At 34.5% G+C, this 26,946-nt stretch overlaps 1 protein-coding gene across 1 annotated transcript in view; it reads left to right on the top strand.

Moving 5' to 3' along the window:
• Positions 1–26,946, top strand: part of LOC149569516 (Cystathionine beta-synthase (CBS) protein) — a 103,392-nt gene that overhangs the window by 51,074 nt on the left and 25,372 nt on the right. Inside the window, exon 3 of the mRNA XM_089822192.1 lies at positions 21,459–21,901. Within this exon, the coding sequence (XP_089678318.1) occupies positions 21,459–21,901 (443 nt within the window). The remainder of the gene's footprint in view (positions 1–21,458; positions 21,902–26,946) is intronic.

Genomic DNA, 26,946 nt, shown 5'->3' with positions numbered 1-26,946 from the left:
TGAATTGTAATTTTATGGCAAAAACTAGGTCATTGGAAAAAGGGAACATTGCATTTACAAGAACATAGGTAGAAGATTTGTTTTTTGAAGAGTTCAAAGTTGCATTAGAATGCCCAAGAAGATAATTAGTGACAAAGACAACAAGTTCTTGAGCTCATTTGGGCAAGAAAATCTAGATTGAGTGGGATTGAACTCACTTGTAGTATCAACTATCAACCATAGACAAATAGGTAGATTGAAATTGTGAACAAGTGAGTGGAAGAGTATTTTGTAATTACATTTAGGGTTAGCACAAGGCATGGGTAAGATGGTTGCATCTAAGTGATGTCAATTATAACTTTGCTTGCCACCACCTATCAATGAAGATGTTACCATTTATGGCTATGTACGGGCATGAAGATCCTAGTTTCATTGACTTGTTGTTTGAGAATAATAGGGTACCAAAGGTCAAGGAATATTTACACAATAGTCAACAAATAATTCTAGAAAGAAAAATTGTAGGTAGCTCAAAATCAACAAAAAATGTATGTAGATCAACATTGCACTAAGCATTCATTTTAAGGTTGTTGATATCATTTATTTGTGTGTGTAGCCTTACAGGTGGTCTTCGCTCAAGAAGTGTAGATCATAGAAGTTGAAGCCAGGGTTTAATGGCTCATTTAGGATCTCTAAAAGATTGGATAAGTGGCTTACAAGTTTGAGGTATCAACAAGTAGCAAGGTGCTTAGTGTTTTTCATGTGTCATGCTCAAAGGAGGTGTTGGGTATAATGTAGATCCCTAGTTCAAGTTGTCACAATCATAGGATGAAAACTTATTCTTTTTTCAAAGGCAATATTAATGATTACAAGTTGTATACACTAAGGAAGAAGAGTACAGATAGTGCCCAGTGAAGTGGAACAATTTGTCGGTTGAGGAAGCTAATTGGGCGAGTGAGTAGTAGTGTAATTTTTATACCATCAAATATCTCCTCTTGAAGCTTAGTTAGCTTGGTGAACATTAGCCTCTTCCTTGAGATTTGGCCAGTTAAGGAACCCCACAATTTGTGGAGCTCATGACAATTTGTGGAGTACATGAAAATTTATCCTTTGGTATATTTTGGACTTTTTTCAAATGTTTGACTTCCTTGGGTTCTTGCTCCTTGTTGCCTCCCTATTCTCTCCATTTCTCCTTTATATTTGGTTGGTCTGCAATAGTACATCGTATTTTATCTTTCAGCTCTTCTCATCTAGATGACGATTCATGAAGTGTGATTCAAAATGTTGTTTTTTGTTGTAAAAACTTGCTCATAATTAAACCTAGAAGCCGCATTATTTCTATTTGATGGAATGTGGAAATCTTCTAGCATTGATTACATGAGAATTATCAACAACTCAACATTTGACATCGACATTGTCCCTTGGCATCAATTTTACCTTGGAATGCTTAGTTTGCGTATTTGATGCATCGATGACGTTCGTGGTTCAAGTTAATTATTTTAAATAAAGGCTAGTGTTATCTTGAGTTTCTGACATGGGGATGACAAAGGACAACAAGAAATGGGAGGACAAGTTTCTACGATGACATTTTTTTTTGCCAAGGTTGGGGACAGTGGGGGGATGGATAAGGGGGCAACTATATAAATATATGGAAATTTTAAAATGTATGGAGAAATTTGGAAATATACATGACATTCATATGCAAATATGGATAAAGCATGTTGTCTAAACTTCATAAAAGCTTAATATAAAAGTTTACAACATTTCATTGTTTCAAAACACAATATGCATTCAAAATTAAGGAATTGGAACTCATTGTCAATGTCATGTATGCATGTGATAACAAAAATATCCAAATAAGTTAATCATACAAAGCCAAAATGCCCAAAGGCTAAGTGCTGCCATATAATTTCATGTTAAATAAAAAAATCAAAATACATAAAAACAAATTACATTGTTACTTCTATTCTGATTCTGCTACTCTGAATCAGAACTAGAGTCATCGAAATGATCACTTTCATCATCCTGGGTGTGAGAAGAAGGGCATCCTCATCCAATGGAACCCAAACCAATATTGGTGGTATCTCCTTCTCATCCACCTATGCCATATCTTCACAATCAACATCCCATCATAATGTTGGAGTCTACCTATCCTCTAAAGTTTGACGGTCCTGAAGTCAAAGAGCACAATGCATTGCCACTAATTTCTTCGCTTATCTAGAGGTAAGTCTATTCCTCTTGAGGGATTGGATAAAACAATATGTAGATCAATTCGTCTCTACAACAGAGGAACTAGCAACCTCTGCAAGGACGCGAGTTGCAAGCACCTTCCACTATGATGTATCTCTCCCATGCCATGTCCATCACATAATAGGATCTATTTGTGACTTTGTCCAACTTCGCCTGTGGTTTACTCAAATTTGGGCCACAATAGTTTGTGAAGTCAAGGAATTGTGTGCCAAGTATGGAAGCCTCCTGCTCTCAAAATATCTTATCAATGGCTTGTGAGAAGCCATCTAATGCCTTTGGATGATTACACAAAGGAACCTTTCCATCGGATTTTGCATGACATTTGGGATTTAGAGCCATAGGATGCAATATGCAGAGGAGTATTCTCTGGAGTCTACCAATCTTGAAGTCGAAGAGCATAATGCACTGCCACTAGTTTTTTTTCTCGTGTAGAGTGTTGATGTTTGATAGCTTTAGTCGGATAAATGTATTATATATAAGATATAATTGATATGTGTGTGTGTGTTCTTTATATTTGAGATATAAGGTTATTATTATATGAGAACGATTAATATAATATAATTATATATATAATTAAATTTATTATTATATTAATTATTTGATTAATGAATAGACATGTCTTATGAAGGGATATGTCTATTCATGGCCTATTCTCTATATATAAATCTAAGAGGAAGTTGCAATTGGAATACACATACCAATCTGACAATAGTACATTTGTAGCAGATCCGAAAACCCAACATGGCGTAAGAGCCAATTGCAAATGTAATAATGAAAAAAATACAGAGTTTTTTCTTAACAGATGGATAAAAGCATCACATAGTGACATAGCAATCAGTTGTCTTAATTGTTTGATAGAGAGTATGAGAAGTAAATGAGAAGGCTTTGGATTTGCCGAGGGTTATGAAGATCACTGTCAATTTGACTTTGACAATAACTTTGTCCTGCAATACTGATTTTGACACAACACAGAGATTATGCAGGTGTACCAAAACGAAGAATACAAAAATAATTATAATATAAACGTTATTTGAGTAACAATCTACCTACTGGTAAACCCATAACATCAGGTGACATGGCACATATAAGATGTTGATAAGGTCAACAACTAGGATTGACCAAGTCAGACAAGCATTGCCGTTATATAATAAGCAAGGGCCAACGAGGATTAAAAAAGGATAGAGGTACGAGGCTTTGCATTCAAAAGTGTGCGAGGAATTATATTTCAATAGGCCATCCAAAAAATATTCACCATCTTCAAGATAAATTTGAGGCATATGACAGTGAAGGCATTTGAGGCATTGAGCATCAACGAGTTAAAGGTGGGTAGAGAGGTATGATGATAAATATCAGATATTATAGTTTAAAACACAATGATTTTTAAAGGAATGACATATAGTGTCCTTATGTTTTGAAAGCCTAAATGTTAGAGTTGAAATCAAATAATTAAGTTCTTACCATAAATAAAGGTCATTAGAAGTACTCTTTAAAAGATTGCGAGTAAAATATAAAGGAAAATGACCTTAATGAAAAAGTGTGATTATAATCCAAGAGAAGGTGTTAGTTTTTCAAAAGAGAGGACTTTATCAATTTAAAAAGTCACATCCTCCATATGATAGAATATAAATGAGAGATATTTTATTTTTAAATAAGGAAAAGAGAAGAATGTTTCTTAGAAGGAATTTAGAAAAAGAACAATTTTTATGAGCTTATGAAGGCAAGTTGAACAATGCCATTAATTTCTTATTGAATGGCATTATCCTTTGATTACATAAGTATTTTTTTCTTAAGTACAATTCCTAAGTTGTGTATTCCTAATATAGTCAATCTTTTATTTGTATCTCTATACATATTTTAAAGAGCTATTTGCCTTGACCTTCTCCTATGTCTTGATGATGTTCTTGTAGGAAAAGGAAGATTGATATCAAACTTAGAGGGAGACTGAGATTCAAAGGGAGTCTAACACTTTGTTAAAGGCAAGATTGGATAAGAAGCTTAGAAGATTGATATTTTGAGAGAGCTTGACATTTCATTAGAGGCAACCTTAAAAGAGAGGGAGGAGACCGAGGATGTGATTTTAGTCAACCTTCAGAGATCTCGGTCTTATTGGTTCAGAGGGAGTAAACCATGTTGAGATGGATTCTCCAATGATTAATAAATTGTAGCAGTCAAGAGGACTGTGATTTATGAATATACCTCGTAGCTATGTGATTTTAATGGGCATGCCCCTTGTGTACATCATGAGGAAGTGAAGACTCCCAAATAATATCACTTGTATTTGTAGAAGTTACTGCAATGTGATGATCTTTCAATAACTTGTATTATGAGATCAAACAAATTGAGTATATGGCGAATGTCTCACATCTCAACATTCTAGAAGGTCATTACTCAGAGTATTGGGTGAATCTCATTGATATTCTGGGAGACCAATATTCTTGATATTAGATGTGATATCAAACCTTATTTTAAGTATTTTGTGAATATCATTGATATTCTGGGAGGCTAATACTCTTGATATCATATGTGATATCAAACCTTATTTTGAGTATTTGGTGAATATAATTGATATTTTGGGAGGCCAATACTCTTAATATCAAACCTTATTTTGAGTATTTGGTGAATATCATTGATATTTTGGGAGGCCAATACTCGATATCAGATGTGATGTCAAACCTTATTTTGAGTACTTAATGAATATCATTGATATTCTAGGAGACCAATACTCTTTGTTGGGTGGATATTTTGCAATTGACAGTTTTGGGTAAAATCCAACCGCAGAATAGGATGATCAGCCATAGCGTGTGAGACACATTCTCTCCTACCTTAAAGGGAAGGCTCCCCTTTCTCACTGTTCTTTGGATGAACTCAAGGTAAGCAAAAAGTTGAGAGATTTTGTAAGGGGTGTTACCAATATTCTTTCCTTTTAGCTTTCAGGAAAGAATCCACCTACCCCTCAAACTACACTTCTATCTTAACGTTGTAAACAGTGATACCAATAAACCAACACTAACTCAAAGGCTAGCTGAAACCATACTAGTTTGACTCTAAGTCCTATTTTAACCTATTCTATAAGAATAACCTCTACCATTGGGCCACAAAGACTTCCAAAAGTAGGGAATTCTAACTATTTTTCGTGAATTTGAGATGGTAATACAAGCTATAGTCAAAGCTTCTAGTCTATGTATTGCCACAACCGCTCCTAGTCAAAGCTTTGGCTCCAATTGCTTCCTAAATCACTATGCTCTATTATTGAACACACAATAATAACATGAATCAAAGACAATAGGCACAAATTACAATCCAAGCTTCTAATTTGCTCTATCACAATTGTTTCCAATCAATGCTTCGAATCCAATTGCTTCATTTTATTCACTTTTCTCCCAAATTTGTACTACACAATCAAAGTTATGCTTGCACAAGTATGGTAGAGCTTTTTTGCATACAAAAAAAGATGATTTTTACAATGAGGGGGCACTCCTTTACATAGGCAAAGGAGTTGAGAAAAAAGAGGAGGAAAAAGTGGGAGCAACTCAACCAACTTTGACCTAGTCTAACTAACAAGAGAAATTATTAGATTACATGTCATTACACATGTAAGTTGTATTACATGTAATTACACATTTTCATGTAATACATCCTCTTCAATTAAAAACATGAAATAAGAAGTAGAAAGACATAATAAGAGAAATGAAACAATCCTAGGGATTGTTTCGAAGGGCCTTGTAATTGATGATGCAATCCTGGATGATAACAGGATCAGGAGTTCCTGTATTTCATGCCCTTGCATTCACCTTGATAACCATGGTGTTGCGTCTTTGGATAGCCTCTGACTCTCTTTGATGAATTGTTCGTTGTCATTTAGAAACTTGATGTGATCAAGCTTTTCCTCGTTCGAGTTATCATGAATTCTCCTTTGTAGATTGACACATTATGGAGTCTCTGACACTTTGAAGACCTTTTTGATGATGTCCGGATGTAAACTAGGAAAAAATTTCCACCAACACTTTTAACTTTAAAAAAAAAAAAAGCTTTGAAGCAAAGTGCTTGGCGCATTCCCACACGAATTCAGATTCTTAGACAACCATTGGGAAAATGAATATTAAATGAATTATTGGTTCTTGAGAATCAATGAATGTCTTCTTCACTTGATGTCTTCATTCTTTATAGAATTTTGACGTATCTTGAGTTGCTGCAACATGAAAGTCTCAATGGGATTGAATCCATCATTGGAAGATATAGATTTTGACTCCATGAGAATATTGGCAAAATGGATCTCTGAGGAACAATAGATGTGGAGTATTGATTAGATACTCATAGAACATATGTAATGAATTGGATGTGATATGGAAAGTACATGTGGAGGGCTAAAATGGGACTTAGGAAGATGGATGGTATGTAAATGCATATGGGAAAAGAACGAGTTCTTATAAAGATGACTTGAGGAATGAAGGCTAGGCGCATGGGAGTGCATGCCAATGGGTTCTCAAGATGTCATTGCACGGAAAGGGGATTTCATGTATATGCTCATTTAATGAGTGCGGATAGTGAGATGCCTGAAAATGGAAATGGAGAATGAGATTACATGTACGTGCGGATGATGGATGGAAATACATGTAATTGCATGTGAAGAATGAGATGCAAAGCATTATGACATGGAATGATGGAGGTGAAATGGAAAGATGATCTTGTTCATGGGAAAGAACTTTCAACTTCTTCAAAATGAAGAAAAACCAAAAAGCAAACAAGCAAAACACAAACACAAAAGAGAAACATACCTTTGGCAAAAGATTCAAACATGTCAACAAGCAAGGCACTTCAATATGCAAATTCAAATTTGGAGTTTAGAAAAAAACCAAAAACATGGAAATGAAACATTTCATCATTTTTGAAGGGAAAATACACTTTTCATGGCATCTAAATCAACAAGTGTGAATCATCAAGCCAAAACATGCATAAAATCAACAAGATAAGCATGCATTTAATTAGCAAGAAGGAAAATGTCCACTTGATAATTGTGTGCCAAAAATGAAGGAGAAAGAAACCCCAATGTTGAAAAATTCTCAAACAAACTTGGACCTCTTCAACCTTGCAATGATGAATTCGAAATGAGCATCTAAAGATGCTTTTTCCATGTTTGTACCCAAAACATGATCAATAAATACCAAAACACAACATTTTTGGCAAAATGCAAGAAAGGAAACCCGTTTTTGTCAAAAACATGGTTCTAAAAGGGCATTACATGGATTGATTTTCATCTTAGAATGCAAAAAACGTGCCCTCCAATGTCATCAATAATGAATAAAACTCCAAATTGACCACTCCTTTGGCAAAAACGTGAATTTTAAAGGCCTAAATCTTGGTGTTTATGTCCAAAACGTGGCTCCAACTTAGGCTGAAACAAAATGTTTTTAGCATGAGTGAGGATGCAAAAAATGCCTCTTGAGGGAAAGATTTCAAGTCATTCCATGGAAGAATCTAAGATAAATCACCAAAAACGGGTTCTTGGAGGCCAATGACATGATGTTTTGCCTCGAATCTTCAAAAACGGGTTTTAGAAGGGCAAATGCATATGTTTGAATCCAAAACACACCTTTTGGAGGTGATTGCATATTTGAAACATGCATCCAAGACCCAAACACACCTTTTAGAGATGATTACATGTTTTAAAAACATGCAATGGGCTTCTCCAAGACCAAAACACACCTTTTGGGTGCAAGTGCATGTTTTAAAAATATGTTTTAAGCTCAAAAACGGGTTTAAGAGATGCATATACATGTCTCATTGGACAAACACATCTTTCAAGTGTCATTGCATAAATCAACTTTTTGATGCCTTTGCATGTTTTTTATGCATTTACATGCATTCTCTTTCAAAATCGCATCTTTAGGTGTAACTGCATTTTTTTTATGAGATATGCTTGTAGACATGTGAAAACAACTTAAGTGATGAATTAAGCACATGTTAATTTGATTTTTGATAAAATATTACTTAAATTGGCCATAAATAATATTTACAGTATCATATTAAAAATATAAAGTGCAAATATCATTTTAAAAGTAATATTTGTTAGAGCATTTGATTTAAAAATAAAAAATCAAATCACACTATATAGTTAATATAGTCACTTAAGTGAAAAATCAAAAAACAACTCAACTTGAAAATATAACATAAAGTGCACAATAGTTACTTTAAGTGAAAAATCAAAATGATAAACATAACATAAAATGAATTTAATTTATATTTTTCAAAAAGTGAAAGTCAAATTAAAAATATAACATGATATTTTTAATTTGTGCAACTACATAAAAAATGTCCATTTTTTGGGCACTAAATTGGTCATATATTTTGATTGCCAACTCCGATTAAGCCCTAAGATAGACCGAATCGAAGATAAAACCGAAAGTAATGACTTGAACAAAACTAAAGGAGTAAAAATCAACAAACACACACTCAAAAACAAGGAAAAGGACTTTGAAGGCCTCAAAAATCAAGTATAGGTTCGACAAACTGTAAAATGAAAAAGACTTGACGAAAGCCTTCAGTAAAAGGATTCATTAAATGAATTGGAGTTGATTAGTTGATCAATACTAGCCAAATAAAAAATGAATTAATCTCAGAGAAATGCGAAACTAAGTTGAAAAGGTTTCATACTGTTACCTGCATTTTGTCGTCGCAAAATGAAGGACAATTGCCTCTATCTGGGGAAAGTTACTCATTTGTTTTTGAAAACAAAGAGTGACATAGAATCCAGTTCTCTAAGTGCCTTTATCCACTTGATTGGGCTATAGAGTCAGGCGACCAAAAACAAAACAAAACTAACGCGACTAAAACAAAACAAATCTAGAAAAAGGAAAATGTGCAAGTGCACTTATTAACAACAAAGAAAAACCTACCTAATTAAAACTAGCCAAAGATTGAAGTTTTTTAGATTAATTGGAGTTGATTGGTTGATTAATACTAACCAATTAAATAACGAACCAAACTCAAAGAAATGCGAAACTAAGTTGAAAAAGTTTAGTACTGTTACCTACATTTTGTACATATGAGACAACACTCTTGATATCAGATGTGATATCAAAACCTTTCGAGTACTTGGTGAATATCATGTATTGATATTCTTGAAGATTGATACCCATATATCGAATGTGATATCAAATCGTGGAAATCTTTTGAGATATCAAATGAGATATCCTTAAAATTGTTATTTGTAATATTATGTTGAAGTAATATTTATTCTTATGTGGTTATCCTTCAAAGCTAAGTGAGAGTTTTGATGTTTGATAACTTCGGTTGGATAAACCTATTATATATAAGATATAATATAGATATATATGTGTGTGTGTGTGTGTGTTCTTTATATTTGAAATATATGGTTATTGTTATATGAGAAAGATTAATATAATATAATTATATATATCATTAAATTTGTTTTTATATTAATAATTTGATTAATGAATAGACAAGTCCTATGAAGGAACATGTCTATTTATGGCCCATTCCCTATATATAAATCTAAGAGAATGTTGCATTTGGAATACACATGCCAATTCGACAATGCTTAGTACATTTGCAACTGATCCAAATAACCAACATAGAGGTAGTGGATAAAGCCATATGTAGACCAATTACTCTTTGTAGCAGAGGAACTAACAACTTGTTCAAGGAGGTGAGTGGCAAACAACTTCAACTGTGGTGTATCTCTTCCATGCCATGTCCACCACTATATAGGATCTTTTTGTGCAAATACGACTTTGTCCATTCTTGTTTGCGGTTTACTCAATTTGGGCCAGAAAGGTTAGTAAAGTCAAGGAGCTGTGCATGAAGTATGGAAGCCTCTTGGTCTGAAAACATCTTATCAATGTCTTGTGAGAAGTCATCTAATACCTTTGGTTCATCAAACAAAGACTATCCAATTTTGCATGCCATTTGGGATTTAGAGTATAGGACGCAATATGAATTGGGGTATTTATTATGTTCCACCTTCGCGTCACCATGGGCCTAATATGCTCCTCATATAACCCTAAAGAAGGATCCTTAGCTACAACTTTTTATTATTATTCTTTTCCAATATCTCTCCAATCTAATGACATCTACAATAGGGGAGATGACAACACAAAGATATCTGCAAATGCAAACAAACAATTCGAAAGTATTACATAATTTGAATTACAAATTATAGTCTCCCTAGGAATTCTCTCTTTTGCATCTCCTTTTGAAACATCTTACAATGACCTAAGAAAAGTATATCAATATTAATTTTTATCATGTGGCTGATAAAATTGTGATATTTGATGTGTTGCCAATGCATTCTTTTGCTAGCTAACTCTAGGAATGAAGTTCATCAGGTCAATAAACATGTGCATAATCAAAGAACCATACTTGAATATCTTTGATCTGCCCTTCTTAATCCTATAATCTTATCCTAGTTTTCCCATAACTGAGTTCTTAGAATCTCACAAATGTCAAATTACGTATCTTCCTTCAACATTCAGTAAGCTATGTGAATTAGAGGGGCTGATATAGAATTTAGTCTATTGTTATAGTATATTGTTATTGTTCTTTGATCCCATTTTGACTTAGTAAGCTCCTCTACAACCTTTTGCTTAGTTGATTTGAGTTTAGGGGTTTCATCAGTGGCACTAAATCAAGTCACTTCTTGACTAAGCTCCTTAGTGATCTTGACTGGATGATCATGTATCCATAAGAATTGATCACGAATCCTGCTAATCACAATCTTAGTCCGTTCTGATTCATTGAACTCCACAAAGTCTATATACTAATTTAGGTTAACTTTATTTAGCTTTTCAAATTCATCCTTCAAGATTCTGTTCTCAAACATGGATTTATATTGCTTACGAATATCTAGACTACCAATTTCTTATAATTTGCAATTGGTGTATGTGTGAATGTCCTCCGCATGCATAATGTCAAGGGGCAAATGTGGAAATGTGCCCTCTAGGTCACCTTTCATCAATTTAAATGGTTGTAATTTGATTTTTACCTATGCTTCTCCATAATGCTAACTATCTGACAGGTATTCATGATTATGCTGAAAGATAGATGTAATTCGCTCTGATAATATCTTTTAATACCACTAGGGTTTTCTCACAAATCTGACAAACTGCTCAAATCTCTTGCCAAATCAGTTTTCATCTGTTGTCTTCAAGCTCTTCAAGTGGCAATGTGAGTAATATGACTTGTAATCCTTTTTTATCCCTTCGATCTTCTTAATTTGATCATTGGATGTCGTTCATAACCTAACTGCCAAAAAAATAATAAAAACCAATAAACCAATAAATCTCTTGCCATCATCATTATCTTGGTAACTTTGCTCGCAATCCAAGATGTAGCATTGTAGGATCAATCTTCAACTATGGTCAATATCACATCAAGTGTAAAGTTCTGCAAATTCTGTACTAAAAGTCAGATTTCTATAATATCCTTTTCTATTGCTGAAGATAATCTTCTTAAGGTTCTGAAGGTAGGAGGAGTTATCACCTTTAACTCTTATCTGAACTTGATTTATATCTGCAATATATTCGTATAGGTATTATTGCTTGAGAGAGCAGACTTCTTATTATTATGTGTCCTCAAGCTACAATAATGCCTACCATATATATCAAGACCAAAGTGCATGTCCCTTAAAAGGAACATGACCTTCCCTAGGTCAGCCCAAACACCACTTGAGATAATCAGCACCTCAAGGAATAATTAATCGCTTAAATAACCTAACATAACAAGTTTGTTATGGTTAGTACAAGATGTAGTTTCTTCTGAGAATCGCCGCATATCTTATGTCAAGTCTAGAGCATATAAAGGCTAACATATGATATTAATGGAAGAAGACTGAGGTGTGGTCTCCACTTCTCAGACCAGTAGGATTACCACGTTAATATTTAACACTCCCTCTTAACTTGATAATCATACTGAGAGATAACATATCTAGCATCATCAGTTATGATGAATACACATAGATTGATACTCTGTATCTATCTGAATCTTTTGAGAAAAGTGATATCATGTAACATATGATACTAAGTCATATCACGTTATGATTTATCACTTTAGTATTGCATGTAATGCAATGCACAGGATAAAATCTGAGGAACAATTAAGTTCTTCATTTATCTAGGTTGTGATTTATAGGAACTGGCATTCCTATATCACAACATGATCCTGAGTTAAGATATACTAGAACATAGGATAAACTCTGGAGAATAATAAAATTTTCCCTTTATCCAAATTGTGACTGATGGGCATAACAATGTCTACATCACAATGTGATCTTGAACTCATCTAGATCTGACAATAGATCTTTACTGTTTAGCACATTATCTAAGAGGTCGTCATCTCTCATAATGCATTATATACAAGTGTTCATTATCTCAGAGATCGTCACCTCTTAGATAATGAACACAAATGGTGAAGCCCATAATAGTCAATAGCCTGACAATAATAATTTTAAAAATTATTTCATTAAGAATTAAAGAATACAAATGTATAATAATTCAACCATACCAAGTCTTTTCCTGAAGTGATCTATCTTCACTCTAGAGCAAGGTTTGGTAAGAATATCTACCGTCTAATCTACAGTGCAAATGTATTCTAATTTTACAGAATTCCTGTCTACCATATCTCTTACATGATGGTAAGGAATTTCAATATGCTTGGACTTGTCATGAAAATTGAATTCGCAGAAAGCTTAATGGAACTCTAATTATCACAATGAATAGTAGTAGGATTCATGAGTTGACTAAATAATCCCATAAGAACTTTCTAAGCCAAAATGCCTCCTGAGAGGCCATTGCTGCAGCAATGTATTCAGCTTATGTGGAACTTTGTGCTACTAGTGCTTGCTTTCTGCATATCCAAGATATCATTGCTGAAACAACATCCTGAAGTGCTTTTCCTATCAGTAACGCTCCCAACTCAATTTGAGTCTCTTCTATAATCTTTCCATCCAATGTACTTCATCCCTTCAATGTTGCAATAGCTAGGACTATTCTTATAGAGGTGTATCTGGCAACTTGGAGCAAAGGTTTCTTCATAAACAATTCCCTTCTTCTAAGAGAATGCTCTAGCTATGAATATGGCTTAATGCTATTGTCAGCAACATGATTAATTTTAAATATCCATTTAGAAGAAACAACAACTTTCCTTTCAGGCCTTGGAACAATTTCTCAAACATGGAATCGTATCCTTTTGTCATAGCAACCTTCCAAGTTGTAAGTTTAAAAGCATTTGAAACATTGGTGGTTTTGATTTAGATAAATCACTTATTTTGGTTCTGGTTAGATAGTAATAAATCTGACATCTAATCCATGATGTCACTTGTACTGGTATCAGATATTAAGCCCACCAAGTACTAAATCGGACCAATCCATGATGTCACTTGCAATGGTTTTGGAATATCAAATACATGATATTCACCAAGTGCTCCGAGTACTATTATCCATACATTAAGTCCACCAAGTACTCAATCTTGAGTCAAGAAGACTCAAACCATGGATTTCTACTATCCATAGATAAAAAAAATATAATCACATAGATAAATTTAGCCAGATATGCAACAAATATGGTTTATGCTATATTCACATATCAAATACATTATCATGCAAAATATCCAATTATAGACTCAACTATATAAAAGAGGTTTAGTCTTTGCTATAACATAGCCAATGATTGTAACAAACACAACCAATAATGTAGCCTAGGCTAAATATAGTCTTGAAAAGAAATGCTAATACATATGAATCCCCAAAGGAAGAGTTTATAATGCAAAACTAGGTGAAAGTAGGCCCATATAAAACTCTCTTTAGTTTGAGCATCTCTAAGGTGGGTTCAATCCACATATGCAAGTTGTCAATTTATCTATGATTGTACTTAAACCAAATTGAAGTAACTAAAGTCCATGACACCTAATGTGATCCACTCTCTTAGTGAAGAGTTTACAAGTTTCCTATCTGCTTCCTTTGAGGTTTAGATTTTACTACTTTTGGTAGGACTCCCTCTCAATATGTACACTGTAAGATCCCCTCCCGTTATCTAGCCAAAGTTTGTGGATAACTTCTCAAGGGGTTACATGTCATTATCAAACCATGAGAATTTCTATTTATGTCACTTAGTTCAGATTTATCTCAAAAATTATGGTTTAACCAGTTTTAATTCTTTAACTCATACTCAGAAAGAAATGCAATCACACCTAAGGCTCATTTCTGACAAGAGTCATATCACAAAAAAGAAAGTTATTAACAACAAGCGTAAAATGATTGAAATACTCCCTCTTGGTAGAGATGGCTTTGGTCTACACAATAAGATAGTTGATTTAACCTCCCTTTGAGGCTGAACATCTCCCTTTGAAAATGTAATATCAAATCAACATCCCCATCTCACAATTTGTTGCATTCTTTTCTTTCAATTGTCATTGCCATTCTCTAAACCGGTGCGTAACACTCTAGTAATTATACATTATGTATACATCTACGTCTACCTTTGCATCTGCCCCAATGCTTTCCAAATTTAGTTTCCATGCATTCCAAATTTAGTTTCCATGCAACAATTTCACTTCTGGTGGAATCTCTGTTCCAATTTTTTTCCAACCCCTTGAATAACTGTGATTCTCAAGGAATGCTGAAAATGGTGATTAACTACAGTAGTGTTGAATCTTGATGTATGAATCTAAACTACTCCATACCCTTAGTTAATTTCCTAGATATACTCGAATCTGGTCTCTAGCGTATCAGAATTTTCACATTGTTCAATTTATCAAATGGAATCTATCACAACTTGAATATACTTACTTTGTCTCTGAATCGTTCAACTGCCTCCAATTGCTTCTACGACAACTCCTAGTGCATGTAGTCTGCTATGAATGGCAATCTTCAACAAGTTAGCTACAGACAAGCTAAGGTTGAGACATTGTGCTCATATGAGTGGATATATGTACTAACTCATTGTATGCAGGTCGACGTTACAACTGGAGCTTCTTGTAATAGCAATATTTTGCCAAACCATGACACAAAGAAATTCTTTGTAACGGTAGTAATACCAATCTCCACCAAGACTCTTGTTAGGAGCAAGGAATATTTTAGAGTTGGTGGTTATTTTTTTTGTTTTTTTTTAAAATTTAATTTCCCGATACTCTAGACACATTCAATCGCTAAGGAAGGCTCTCATTTATTTATTACTTTTACATATACACTGTCAATGATATTTGTCGTGTAGCTCCAATTCTATGATCAAAATGTATTCTTGTACCTCACGATGGTGTTTTCAATGTGACAGAACAATATTCATAGATTTTACGACAAGCTTCACTCTTAAATTTCCTGTGTGAAGCTAAATTCAAGACAACAAAATCGTGTAAGAGGCCATACCGATTCCGTTCCCCAATATGAACTCATCTCATGGCAAACAATAATGATTTGTATGCTCCATATGAACATTGTGCCCAATACTACTGAAGTCGTCAAAGATTATTGTCGATGCTTTACCTAGGTTTGTTTATAAGCTCCACTATCGTTTCAACAAATATTAATTCTCAGGGATGATACAATACTATATTACACATATGATAAGAACTTATTTATTTTGCCCAATAGTTTATGACTTTAATGCTTTGAAAGTCAAATATTTATAACCTTCAGAGACAATCCGACTCGTCTAGCTTTCAGTCGTTCTATCTGTGTAGTACCGCCTTTATAATAACTTCAACCATAGAAAGTCCTTGTCACGGAATGTAGTGAAACAACCTTTCCAATCAGCTTACTGGTTTAACTCTCCTCCCAAATATATCAAAGAAAGATCACCAAATAAACTTGTGTCAAACTGAGGATCAGAATAGCAAACAATGGAGGAAAAACGAATTTCAGATTATCTAGATTTCCATTATCAAATTGGTTCAAACTTCTTACTCATTGTGCTTCTAGAGAAATAAAATTTCTGGGAAATTCTAATACACCATCCCTTAGTCAAGCTTGTTCGATTCTGCCCATGAATTTGGATGGATCTACCTTCAAGAGATTAAGCTTCCAATGAAGGAACCCACCCTGATACCATGTAAAGTTTCTACAAATTCTGTACTAAAACTCAGATTTCTATAATATCCTTTTCTATTGCTGAAGATAACCTTCTTAATGTTCTGAAGGGAGGAGGAGTTATCACCTTTAACTCTTATTTGAACTTGATTAATATTTGCAATGTATTTGTATAGGTATTATTGCTTGAGAGAGCAGACTTCTTATTATTGTGTGTCCTCAAACTACAATAATGCCTACCATATATATCAAGACCAAAGGGCATGTCCCTTAAAGGAACATGACCTTCCCTAGGTTGGCCCAAACACCACTTGAGATAATCAGTGCCTCAAGAAATAATTAATTGCTTAACTAACATAACAAGTTTGTTATGGTTAGTACAAAATGTAGTTTCTTCCAAGAATAACCGCATATCTTATGTCAAGTCTAGTGCATATAAAGGCTAACATATGATATTAATAGAAGAAGACTGAGGTGCAGTCTGCACTTCTCAGACTAGTAGGATTATCATGTTAATATTTAACATCAAGAAATAATGCCATCTCTAGGGTTCTTTAGACTTTCTGCTATATTCTCTACATTATGTTTTTGACCTAATCAAGTTGCTAATGAAGAATTCACACTAGGAGCTTGTGCGATCTGACCAGTAGAATCAATCTGCTCTTTCATAAGCCATGTCTTCTTTATTTCATCCTTAACTTTACCTACATCAATTTTCTTCCCTTTTCCATGATTGTTTACATCATTACTCTTAACTGAGCCATTTATTCTTACTCCATCAATTCTATATTCTGTAATTCTTAGCAATATCTCCATAGATAAGTAGGAGATAATTTCTACAACAAGTCAAATTTTGATATTGCTATCAGGATTTAACTGTGATTTTGAGTCAAACTCATTGGCCCATGTTTCATAAGTAGTGATTAAACATGAATCCATCTCCAATGAGTGCTAAGTTTTCCAGTTATTCTCAGGGAGATGGATTCATGTTGAATCACTACTCATGAAACATGGGCCAATGAGTTTGACTCAAAATCACAGTTAAATCCTGATAGCAATATCAAAATTTGACTTGCTATGGAAATTATCTCCTACTTAACAATTGATGAGCTTAAGGGGCTTTTTAATGAATGGTTCATACAACACAAAACTTGGTGAAGGTTTTGCAAATGGGGTTGCGAGCTTTGGGTTTAACCATGGAGGAAACTCCGTAGTTAAGCGCATTCAGGCTAGAGTAATACTGGGATGAGTAACCTCTCGGGAAGTTCCGGTGCTTCACCCTTGTGAGCATCACCTAGATCCAATGAGTGCTAAGTGTTCCATTTATTCTCATGAGAGATGGATTCATGTTGAATCATTACTCATGAAACATGGGTCAATGAGTTTGACTCAAAATCACATAGTTAAATCCTAATAGCAATATCAAAAAAAAAAAAAAAAAGAAAGTCCATAATTTTTGCATTTGTAACAATACCTTTGATTGTTCGGTTTAGTCCTCAATCTACAATTCATTGCAATGTGTACAGTTGTTACAGTTGTAGCATGTACGGTTTCCTCCATTGCTATCAAGTCTAATCTTTGGTCTAGCTATGGATCTGCATTCTTTAGATCTGTGTCCATACTGCCGGTAATTGAAGCAATATCTAGTAAAAGTTGTAGCATTTGAATTGCTTTGACATTCTCTTTCCCTATGACCAAGTGTTGCACATAAAACATTTGCTATTGAAATTTGCTCATTAGTTTGATTTATTAATATCTCTTTGGGTCTCTAAGTCTGATTTTCTCTAGCTTCAGTAGCCTTAGAACATTCTCCTTACTCTCAACCCAATCCTTGCTTATTTCCAACCATTCTATGCCTTACCAACTAGTCATCAAGCTTTTCAGTGCTTGATTTGAATGTATCTTTCAATTTCTTTTCTTTGACTAAGTTAATCCTAAGACTTGATTCATTTTCTCAAGTTCTTGCTTATTTTTCTTTGTTTCATCTAGATCAAGTTACATTTGTCCGATTTGTGTGTTCAATTTGTGACATTCATCCGATTTGTGTGTTCAATTTGTGACATTCATCCGATTTCTCCTTAAGGCATTAAGTTTTTCTTGATTCCATGATCTTCATCTCATTTCGAAATTCCTTTTTTTCTTTCATTACCTTGTCAAGTTGCTTCGATGAAGATTTTTCAACCTCAATAATAGTGTTCTCATCAAATTTAATTTGACTAATAAGTTCCTTTCTTTTAGATCTTAAGTTGTTCAACTAATCTGTGAGTGATTTGATAAAACCATCAACTTCCTTAAGATTTTCCTCTAACTCCATGTTCTCTACTTTCTGTTTGTCAATGTCCTCAAGTGCAATCAAGAGTTACTAATTTCCATTAGGATTTTCCTCAACCTGTTAGACTTATTTTGAGCCACAAAGCTCTGATACCAATTGTTATGATTGAAGAATCTCGAGAGGGAAAGGGGGTGGGGGTGAATCTATATTCTAGCTCTTTTATAAACTTCAAACTGCTTGCGCAAATACCATATAAAGCATCTAGAAAGTAAACTAAAACATAACATAAAGACAATCAAAGAACTCATAACATCCTATTTTGTTTTCGAGGAATACTTTGGTTAAGGGAAAAACCCTGGTGAGGATGGTACCTACAATTATCCCACCACTGCAGTAATAAGTGCTAGGTTAGAAGCATAAATACAAAAAGAGTGGGAATGCACTTGCATTAGGCACTCACTTGGAGCTCACTACTCATATACAAAATAGATTTGATCCTCAGTCAAGTTCACTGTACAAAACAAAATTGGACTTATGGTCCTTTATTGAACTGACTAGTAGCATCAACTATGGTTAAACATTTTTGATGAGGTTTTGACAATATCTCTGCATCAATACAATCTCTAAATACATAATTCGCATCTGCACATCATATCTGCCTTTCACTAATCATGCTATCTTTCACAATCAAAACTCTCTTTTCCATGATTTCCTAACTCAAAAATATAAGTCATGTTGGCTCCCAAAATGAAACCTATAGAATCCTCGACCAAAACAACATAACAATGCTTGCAAACGAAGAGTAAACAATTCTAATGCCGCCTTGACCAAAATAATTCCTTTTCCAAAACTTATCTTGAATTAATTCATTACACTGGTAAAACATTACTGGGCTGTCCTGTTCTTCACGAAACTGTCAACCTGACATTCAACAGTGAATATCTCTTGCATACAATCTCTTTAAGCTCTTCGATAATCGGATTAGATGTAGGGGGGATTTGGGGTTTAAGGTCTCCTTGTAGGATTCTCTTTTTCTATTCATCCCCCATTTTTTTTATTGTTGTTGTTTGATTATGTAGTTATAGTTATGTTTCTTTGAGCACCATTTACTGCCCTTGTGGTGGGCTGGCCTTTTGTTTTGTGTTTGGCAGTCCCTTGGACCCTCTTTGTGTTCTTTTGTTGGAGATTAATAATTTTATCTTATCATATCTATGATTAATGGGGAAATAAATAATGCAAAAAATCTCCATGATTTTTTGAAAAAATCATTGGAAAACCCAATCATTATTTTTGTAGAAAAATGATTCATAACTTGCAATGAAAAATGATCTTAGATTAGAAAAAAGAAATTTTTTTGTGGAGTCCTTTTGAGTTCAGGAAAACCATTGACCCTTGGTCACAAGAACATAGAACCCTTGCAGGTCTTAAGAAATTCGTTTTTGTAGTGAAAAAAATGGTAAAGAAACCAAGAGAAAGCACAATTTTTTGCCAAAAACTGAAAACCCTTGATTTTTTTAATTTTAAAATTGAGCAAAAAGACTTGTGAAAATTTCCTCAAGAAATGTGCAAGAAAAACGATAAATCTTATTCCATAAGAAAAACCAATCAAAAGAATCCCACATTTTAATAGAAATTGAGGAAAAAAACTTCTATAAATTTCTAGGTCTTTAAATCAATAATTTTAGCTAAAAATCACCGTCTGCTCTGATACTGTGAAATGATAATCGATTGGTATTCAATATGAGAAAAAGAAAAATATTTAAATTAGCAATTGTAGGAATATATGTCAATAGCAGAAACAATCAAGAGCTAGAGACATAACAGAAAGTTAACTAACTAAACAACTTAAAGAACATAAAGTTATTAAAAATTGTTAGACTTATGAGAAAGTTACTGATATGACTATTATACTAAATATTACAATGTTACTTCAATAATTAAGCTTCTGATTCTCGACAATGTTTTTTAATTTTTTACGAACATGAAATTGGTTGATACTGCCTTCTTATTATTTTTGTCATGTGTTGCCTTGTGTTGCTAGTGCAGATCGAAAAATATGTATAATAATTCCACCATCAATTTGGATGATTTAGGATCACACTTAGTAAGTGCTAGCAACATCTTCATCGAAGATTGAGGGATTGTAAAATGTTTTGATGTTGTATTTAGTTATAGTTCTACAAAAACAATTTGCTCTTTTAATTTTGCTTCAGACAATTAGTTTACCATCCATCAACATTCCACATGATGCCATTTTGTATGCATTTGCATTTAAATCAATCAAATATGGTCTCAGCTTGTTTTTTTATGGACTCATTTATTGATTCATTTATCTCCTCATTGAAGTCTGCAAAATAAATTGCATTTCTAATTAAATATAATCAATTTTTAAAAGTTTTTTTGCAACTTGTTTCTGATTCGATTGTGCAAATATCTCATGGATTGTGGAAATCTACTTGTTCTTAATTTTCTAGTTGTTGAGTTTTTGGGACTTGGTGAGTTTTCATTGTTTGCGAGTTTTCAAATATGCCAGAAACATCTAGATCAGGAAGCATTTTCATCGTTTAGTTGGGATAGGTCAACCTTAGACAACTTGTAAGCGTTGTTAGTTGCAACGTTAGATCATAATTAATCAAAAGTACAAATGTGACTGGGAAAAGTTTTTCAGGGTACTTTATAATGGAGCCTCTTTGTTTGACTATTTCTAATTATAAAATATTCTATAAAGGATATGATACATTCATATATGCAACTTGTTGCATAACTTTCCATTTGTTATCTTTGTTTTTTCGGTTTCCTTTTCTATGTGTTTGGAAGTGTGACTAAAATAATAATAGAATATGGTTGTTATTATTATTTTATTGTCCATGCACTGGCTGAATTATTTAATTTAATTTTTGTCTAATCTTTTTCATTTTGTGCAGCAATTGAAATTCCAGGAGATGCATCAATTGCAGACACAGTGCAGATTCTTTCAGAACACAATATTTTGTCTGCTCCAATACGAAATCCACATGCAGATGATACCGCAATATGGTATGACAGATATCTTGGTCTGGTAGACTATTCGACAATTATATTGTGGATCTTGGAGAATGCAGATCTTGCAGCTGTTGCTTTAGCAACAGGATCAGCTGTTGTTACAGGGATGGGTGTTGGAGCAGTTAGTGCTTTGGGAGCACTTGCGTTGGGAGCAACTGGTCCAGCTGCAGTTGCTGGATTGACAATTGGGGCTGTTGGAGCAGCAGCTGCAAGTGGAATAGCTGTTGAGAAAGGAATTGGGAAGGATGCCTCAACTGCCGCAGGTTATTTAGGTGACGACTTCTACAAGATCATCCTCCAGGAAGAGCCTTTCAAGTCTACTGCTGTAAGTTGAATTTCTTAAACAGTTAGGTTTCTACTACAAGTGATTGCAATTTTTACTTATTTTCTCCACAAATCGTAAAATAAAGTACACAATATGAGTTCTTTGACAAGTATTTGGGTTTGGCTCTTGCACTAGGTTTGTATGTCTATTTGAATAAAGCTTATTTGAAACTATGAAATCAAAAGTCTGTACATAATTCACTGCTTTAGCTTGCTGAGAACTATGATCAAACTCTTTCTTGTCCTTATATCTGACCAATTTTTTTGCTCCGACTCTTTTTTTTGTCTTTATATCTGCTCAATATTTTTCCTAATTCACTCATTAGTAACAGTGAACATTGTGAAACTTTACTTTTCTTTCGTTTGTTCTTTCAACTCCTAGAATATTGATTTGTAGGATATTTCTGTGATCTAGAACTCCTGAGATTCATGTTTCAAGAGAAAACAAGATTGGCTTGATTGGGAGAGGTCAATGCATGGTGTTTCACAGATAGTGGCCACAAACAATTTGCATGTGTATTTACCATAAGAACTTTTAAGTTGAAAGTGAGCCTAGTGATTTTGAAAAGAAGGGGTTTGTGAAAGGTAGTTAAAAGATACCGAGTGAGAGGTGGGCTAGATTAAGTACTCTTGTTTGATGTTTCATTAGCCTGTTAAAAAGTAAGTACTAGAGTCATTCTCTATTCTCACAATACCTATCTCACTCTGGAAAATTTATATCTTCATACATCTCCTAAGGCTTTTGTCGATGTATCTTACTTGGAAGATTGAAGTAATTGAAATAGAAGAAAAAAATATGTGGTGGTAGGTGATAAACTCCTTCAAGGCTGGTAATTTGTATGTGCTTGAAGCATAATGGAAGTAGTGTACAATCAAAACAGTAAACCCGCGTTTATGATTATTGATGTCTTCATCAGTTCATGCTGTCATGTTCAGTGCTTTGAAATTTGCAGGGTTTACAGTGCCCTTGTATTGAATGGGGGTGCACATTTCCACAGGAAGCTGCTCAAACATGACCTTGAGAAACTATTCACATTTGTGATATAGGACAACAATGCATTAGACCATCGTTTGCAAGAGTACCGAGTGAGTTGTTGAGTACTTGCAAGGTTTTTTCTTTGTGAATATGAGCAAGGTCCACTTGCCCTGTTTTTGGGCCAAGTATTTGGAAAAGAACTTGTGTTTTTTGAGTAATCATTGAAACTTGCCAAAAACTATGTATGTTTTTTTAGTTGACCCATGCCAGCAACAATGTATCAAAAGTCTTGTTGTTAATAGGGCAGGTGGAATCAAGTCTTAAACAAAGAGATCCCTTGCATAAGGAAACTCCCCATAGTTTGGGTGGTACACGTTAATTGTTGGTAGAGCTTCAAGGGAAAACCTTGGCATGTAGGGAAAACCTTGGCATGTATGGAGCCTGTTGCATATTAAGAGGTTGGGATGGGAGATCGAATTATAGAGCCTCAAAAACATTGCCCAAGGGGATGAGCCATGAGGCTGAATTTTAGGCCTTAATCCACAATTTGAAACTATGTCTGTAATTAAACATTCAAGAACTGAAAATTAAACATTCAAGAACTGAAAATCTAAGGCGATTCTGTTAATTATAGAACCAGAATAGCATAATATATAGATTAGATATCTTTAAAAACACAGAACAGATAGACACAAGGATTTATCATGGGAAAACCCTCCATTTGAGGGTGAAAGGAAAACTCTTGGCTTACCAAAAGCCACACAAGATGAGTCCAACAAACACAAACACACTTGGCTTTCCAATGACTCTTCGATCATCTTGAGAGTCTCTCAAATATGCAGTGTCTTTAGTAAATGACTGGGCTGGAACGAATGGAGACTTTCTGCCAACAAACAAACAAACCATCAATGCTGATGAAGATTACAATTTTTGATAGTTGTCTATCACAGATATAGTTGATATCTTCTGCACCTAGCAATCTTTAACAATCTCTCTCTTAGCAAAGGAGATATCTTTTCTAGACTCTCACCTCAACATGACAGTCACAATGGCTACACCCATTGTAAAGGAAGCCAAAACTCTAGCACGGGGTCTCTCAATGTGATAGCATCATGGAGTTGCTCAACATGATGTTGACCATGGCTCCTCCCATGTGGGAAATAAACGAAAGCTCACTTCATGGAGTCACTCAACATTATGTTGTCAAGGACTCTCTCAACATGACATCCACTATCGCTACTCCCATGAGTGGAAAGTGAAACAAGGGCTTTTACCTCAAATTTCTCTGTTTAAGAGAAAAATGTGTTATTAGCAAGTAGCAAGAATCACTGAAGTTGAGACACTCTCTCAACAAGATCACCATTCTCCACAATACCTATACTACCTTAGGGCTTATTCTTAATGGGTCAAGAAGTGTGCCTATAGTACTGTCCAAATGTGCTCACAGCCTATCTAAAATGTGGTTTCTATGTTATTTAGTATATTCTTTGCACAAACACAAATTGTAGAGAGGTAAGATGATGTATTTCCCAGAAAAGCTTCATCGTTTTTATTAGCAAGGCTTGAGAATTAGTCCAATATTCATTTCCAATTTAATATATTAATGAGTTCATTACCACGCTGTACCAAATGAAATACAAGATTTATTTGAGTACCCTAAGGAGAGTTCTCAAAGAAATTTAAAACAATTTACAATTCCAAAAATGAAAGCAAGGGTTTCTTGGCATAGGAACCGTACATGGCCTTTGCTGAAAAGGAAGAAGTTTTCCTTCAAAAAAACAATGAAGAAGAATAACCAATGTTCACTGTGTGCTGCTCCTCCTAGCTGCTGTTGCTTGTGTATCTGTGATTGCTTCCAGAATTTCTGCCTCTATCTATCCACCTGGCCTTTGCTGAAAAGGAATGTTTTCCTTTGAAAAAACAATGAAGAAGAATAACCAATGTTTACTGTGTGCTCCTCCTAGCTGCTGTTGCTTGTGTATCTGTGATTGCTTTCAGAATTTTTGCCTCTATCTATCTACCCATCTCCCTTTCTAACTTTCATCCGATGCCTTTTTATTTCTGCTTTAGTTGGTGAAATATTGGCGGTGATATCTTCCAGAAATGCTTTGGAACCATGTATACATTATTCAGATTACTCTTTCATTGTAGGAACCTCGTCTTATCTGTTTTTGGTGGCCCTAGGTCCCCAAAATGAAAAATTATTTCTCCCTCTTTCATTGTAGAAACCTTGTATTATCTTTAATTGGAGGCCCTAGGCCCCCAAAATGAAAATTTATTTCTCCTTCTTTCATTGTAGAAAAAACTTGCCTTATTTTTAATTGGAGGCCCCAAGCCCCCAAAATGAAAAATTATTTCTCCTTCTGTCAATTTTTTTGTTATCATCTCCATATAGCATTACAATTCCGAAAATATTTCCTCGATCTGCTTGGACGCTTACATTACAGAATCTTTTTTAATAGGTTATACCATCAGATTACCATAACATGAATTCAATCTATTAATACCCAATACCAAATATAACATATAACATAACTAATACCATAAGATTAATAGAGTTTAATACCATATGAATGTGAGGGAAAATAGTTTTATGTATTTATTTTCAAAGTAGTTCATACATCTTTCATGTTCAAGAGTCCTTAAATATATCTTGGGCTGGTTACTTAAACGAATCGACACATCCCTTTGCTACCTAATTGCCCAAACGCCTTACTAACAATTCTTAATCAAAACTATATGATACTAATGTTTTATTATGACTCTGCCTAAGTCACCTTCTCCAATTCTCCTTCTTTTTTGAAAATTTACATTTTTGCCTCCAAGAAGGCCCTTTCTTTGATTTTTGTGACCTCCTCTTCTGCTTGTTGAAGTTCCAGAAACATTTTCCTGAATACACCCTCTATCTGCGTTAACACCTGCATGAGGAGTGGCTTCTCTGTGTGTGTCTCTATAATGTGAGATGTCTTCCATTTCTCTGTTTCTTCTTCCTTTTCCTTCTCCCATCAAAGCGATCCATTCTTCATTACATCCACCCTGCATAAATGTCAAGAGTGATTTTGCGTCCTTCACTACTGTGTCCATATCAGACTCCTTTGCACTCCTTATGATTTCTTGTGTGGCCTCTTCATTTCCTGTAGTTCTGTTAAAAACTTTTCAGCTTTCTCCCCAAATGGAAGTACCTTCTTTTCCATTATTCCATCTATTTGCTCACTTTCTGCCTCCATCCTGTCTTCCTTTCATATATGTAGCAAGGTGAGTTAGGGTGTAGCTACATCAGTTACTTGCATTTGGAACTCTTTCAATAACCTGTCTACCTCATCTTTCTCCATTTTTTGAACTTTTCTCTTGGTGGCTAGTACCGATTTTTTTCTCTTCCATCCCTGTTCTTCTAGTCTCTGCTAGTGCAACCACTAAGGCAAGAGGCTGAGCTATCTCTACTCTTGTGGGGTGGCCACCTTAGCCTGAGGTATTTGTTCTATTGAGACCAAGTCTTCTACGAACGACAACTGTGAGGTTGTTAAATGATATTCTTTTAGCTCCCCAGTCTGGTACTACCAATGCTCTTCTTGTCTGTGGCATGCAGTTAGCATTTGTTGACGTATGGTTGGCCTCTCCCATTTTTTCGTCCACTATCCTTTGCACCTGTCATACCATTTTTAGTTGTCGTACAAAGATTCTTGCCCATTTCCTCTGTATGGCTGCGCTCCATCTCCTCAGTATGGTCCACAATATTTGGTATACAATCATCCGTACAAATGTCTTTTTTTCTTCTATTGTACAGTTGAGTTCCCCTACAACTCCCTTATTTTCCTCCATGCATAGAGTCATACGGTGGTTTTCTTCACCAATTGTCTTTCTCTTTTCTCAGCCGTACGCTGTATGGAAATTTTTCTCTCATCCTCTTGCACTGTATGTCATACGGAAGATTTTTGCTCCTCTTGCACCATATGCCACATGGCACCTTCTCCCGCCTTAGCTTTGATCAATGTCATACACCATACGATAGTCTCTGGGGCTGTGGCTTCCTTCTGTGTTGTACATCGTACGGTTGTTTCTTGCACCTCAAA

The sequence above is a fragment of the Cupressus sempervirens genome, chromosome 3, assembly GCF_028749045.1.
Source record: "Cupressus sempervirens isolate cs-2001-9-10 chromosome 3, ASM2874904v1, whole genome shotgun sequence".
NCBI lineage: Eukaryota > Viridiplantae > Streptophyta > Pinopsida > Cupressales > Cupressaceae > Cupressus > Cupressus sempervirens.
The sequence above is the reverse complement of the archived record's forward strand: the minus strand, read 5'-3'. Positions and strand labels throughout refer to the sequence as shown.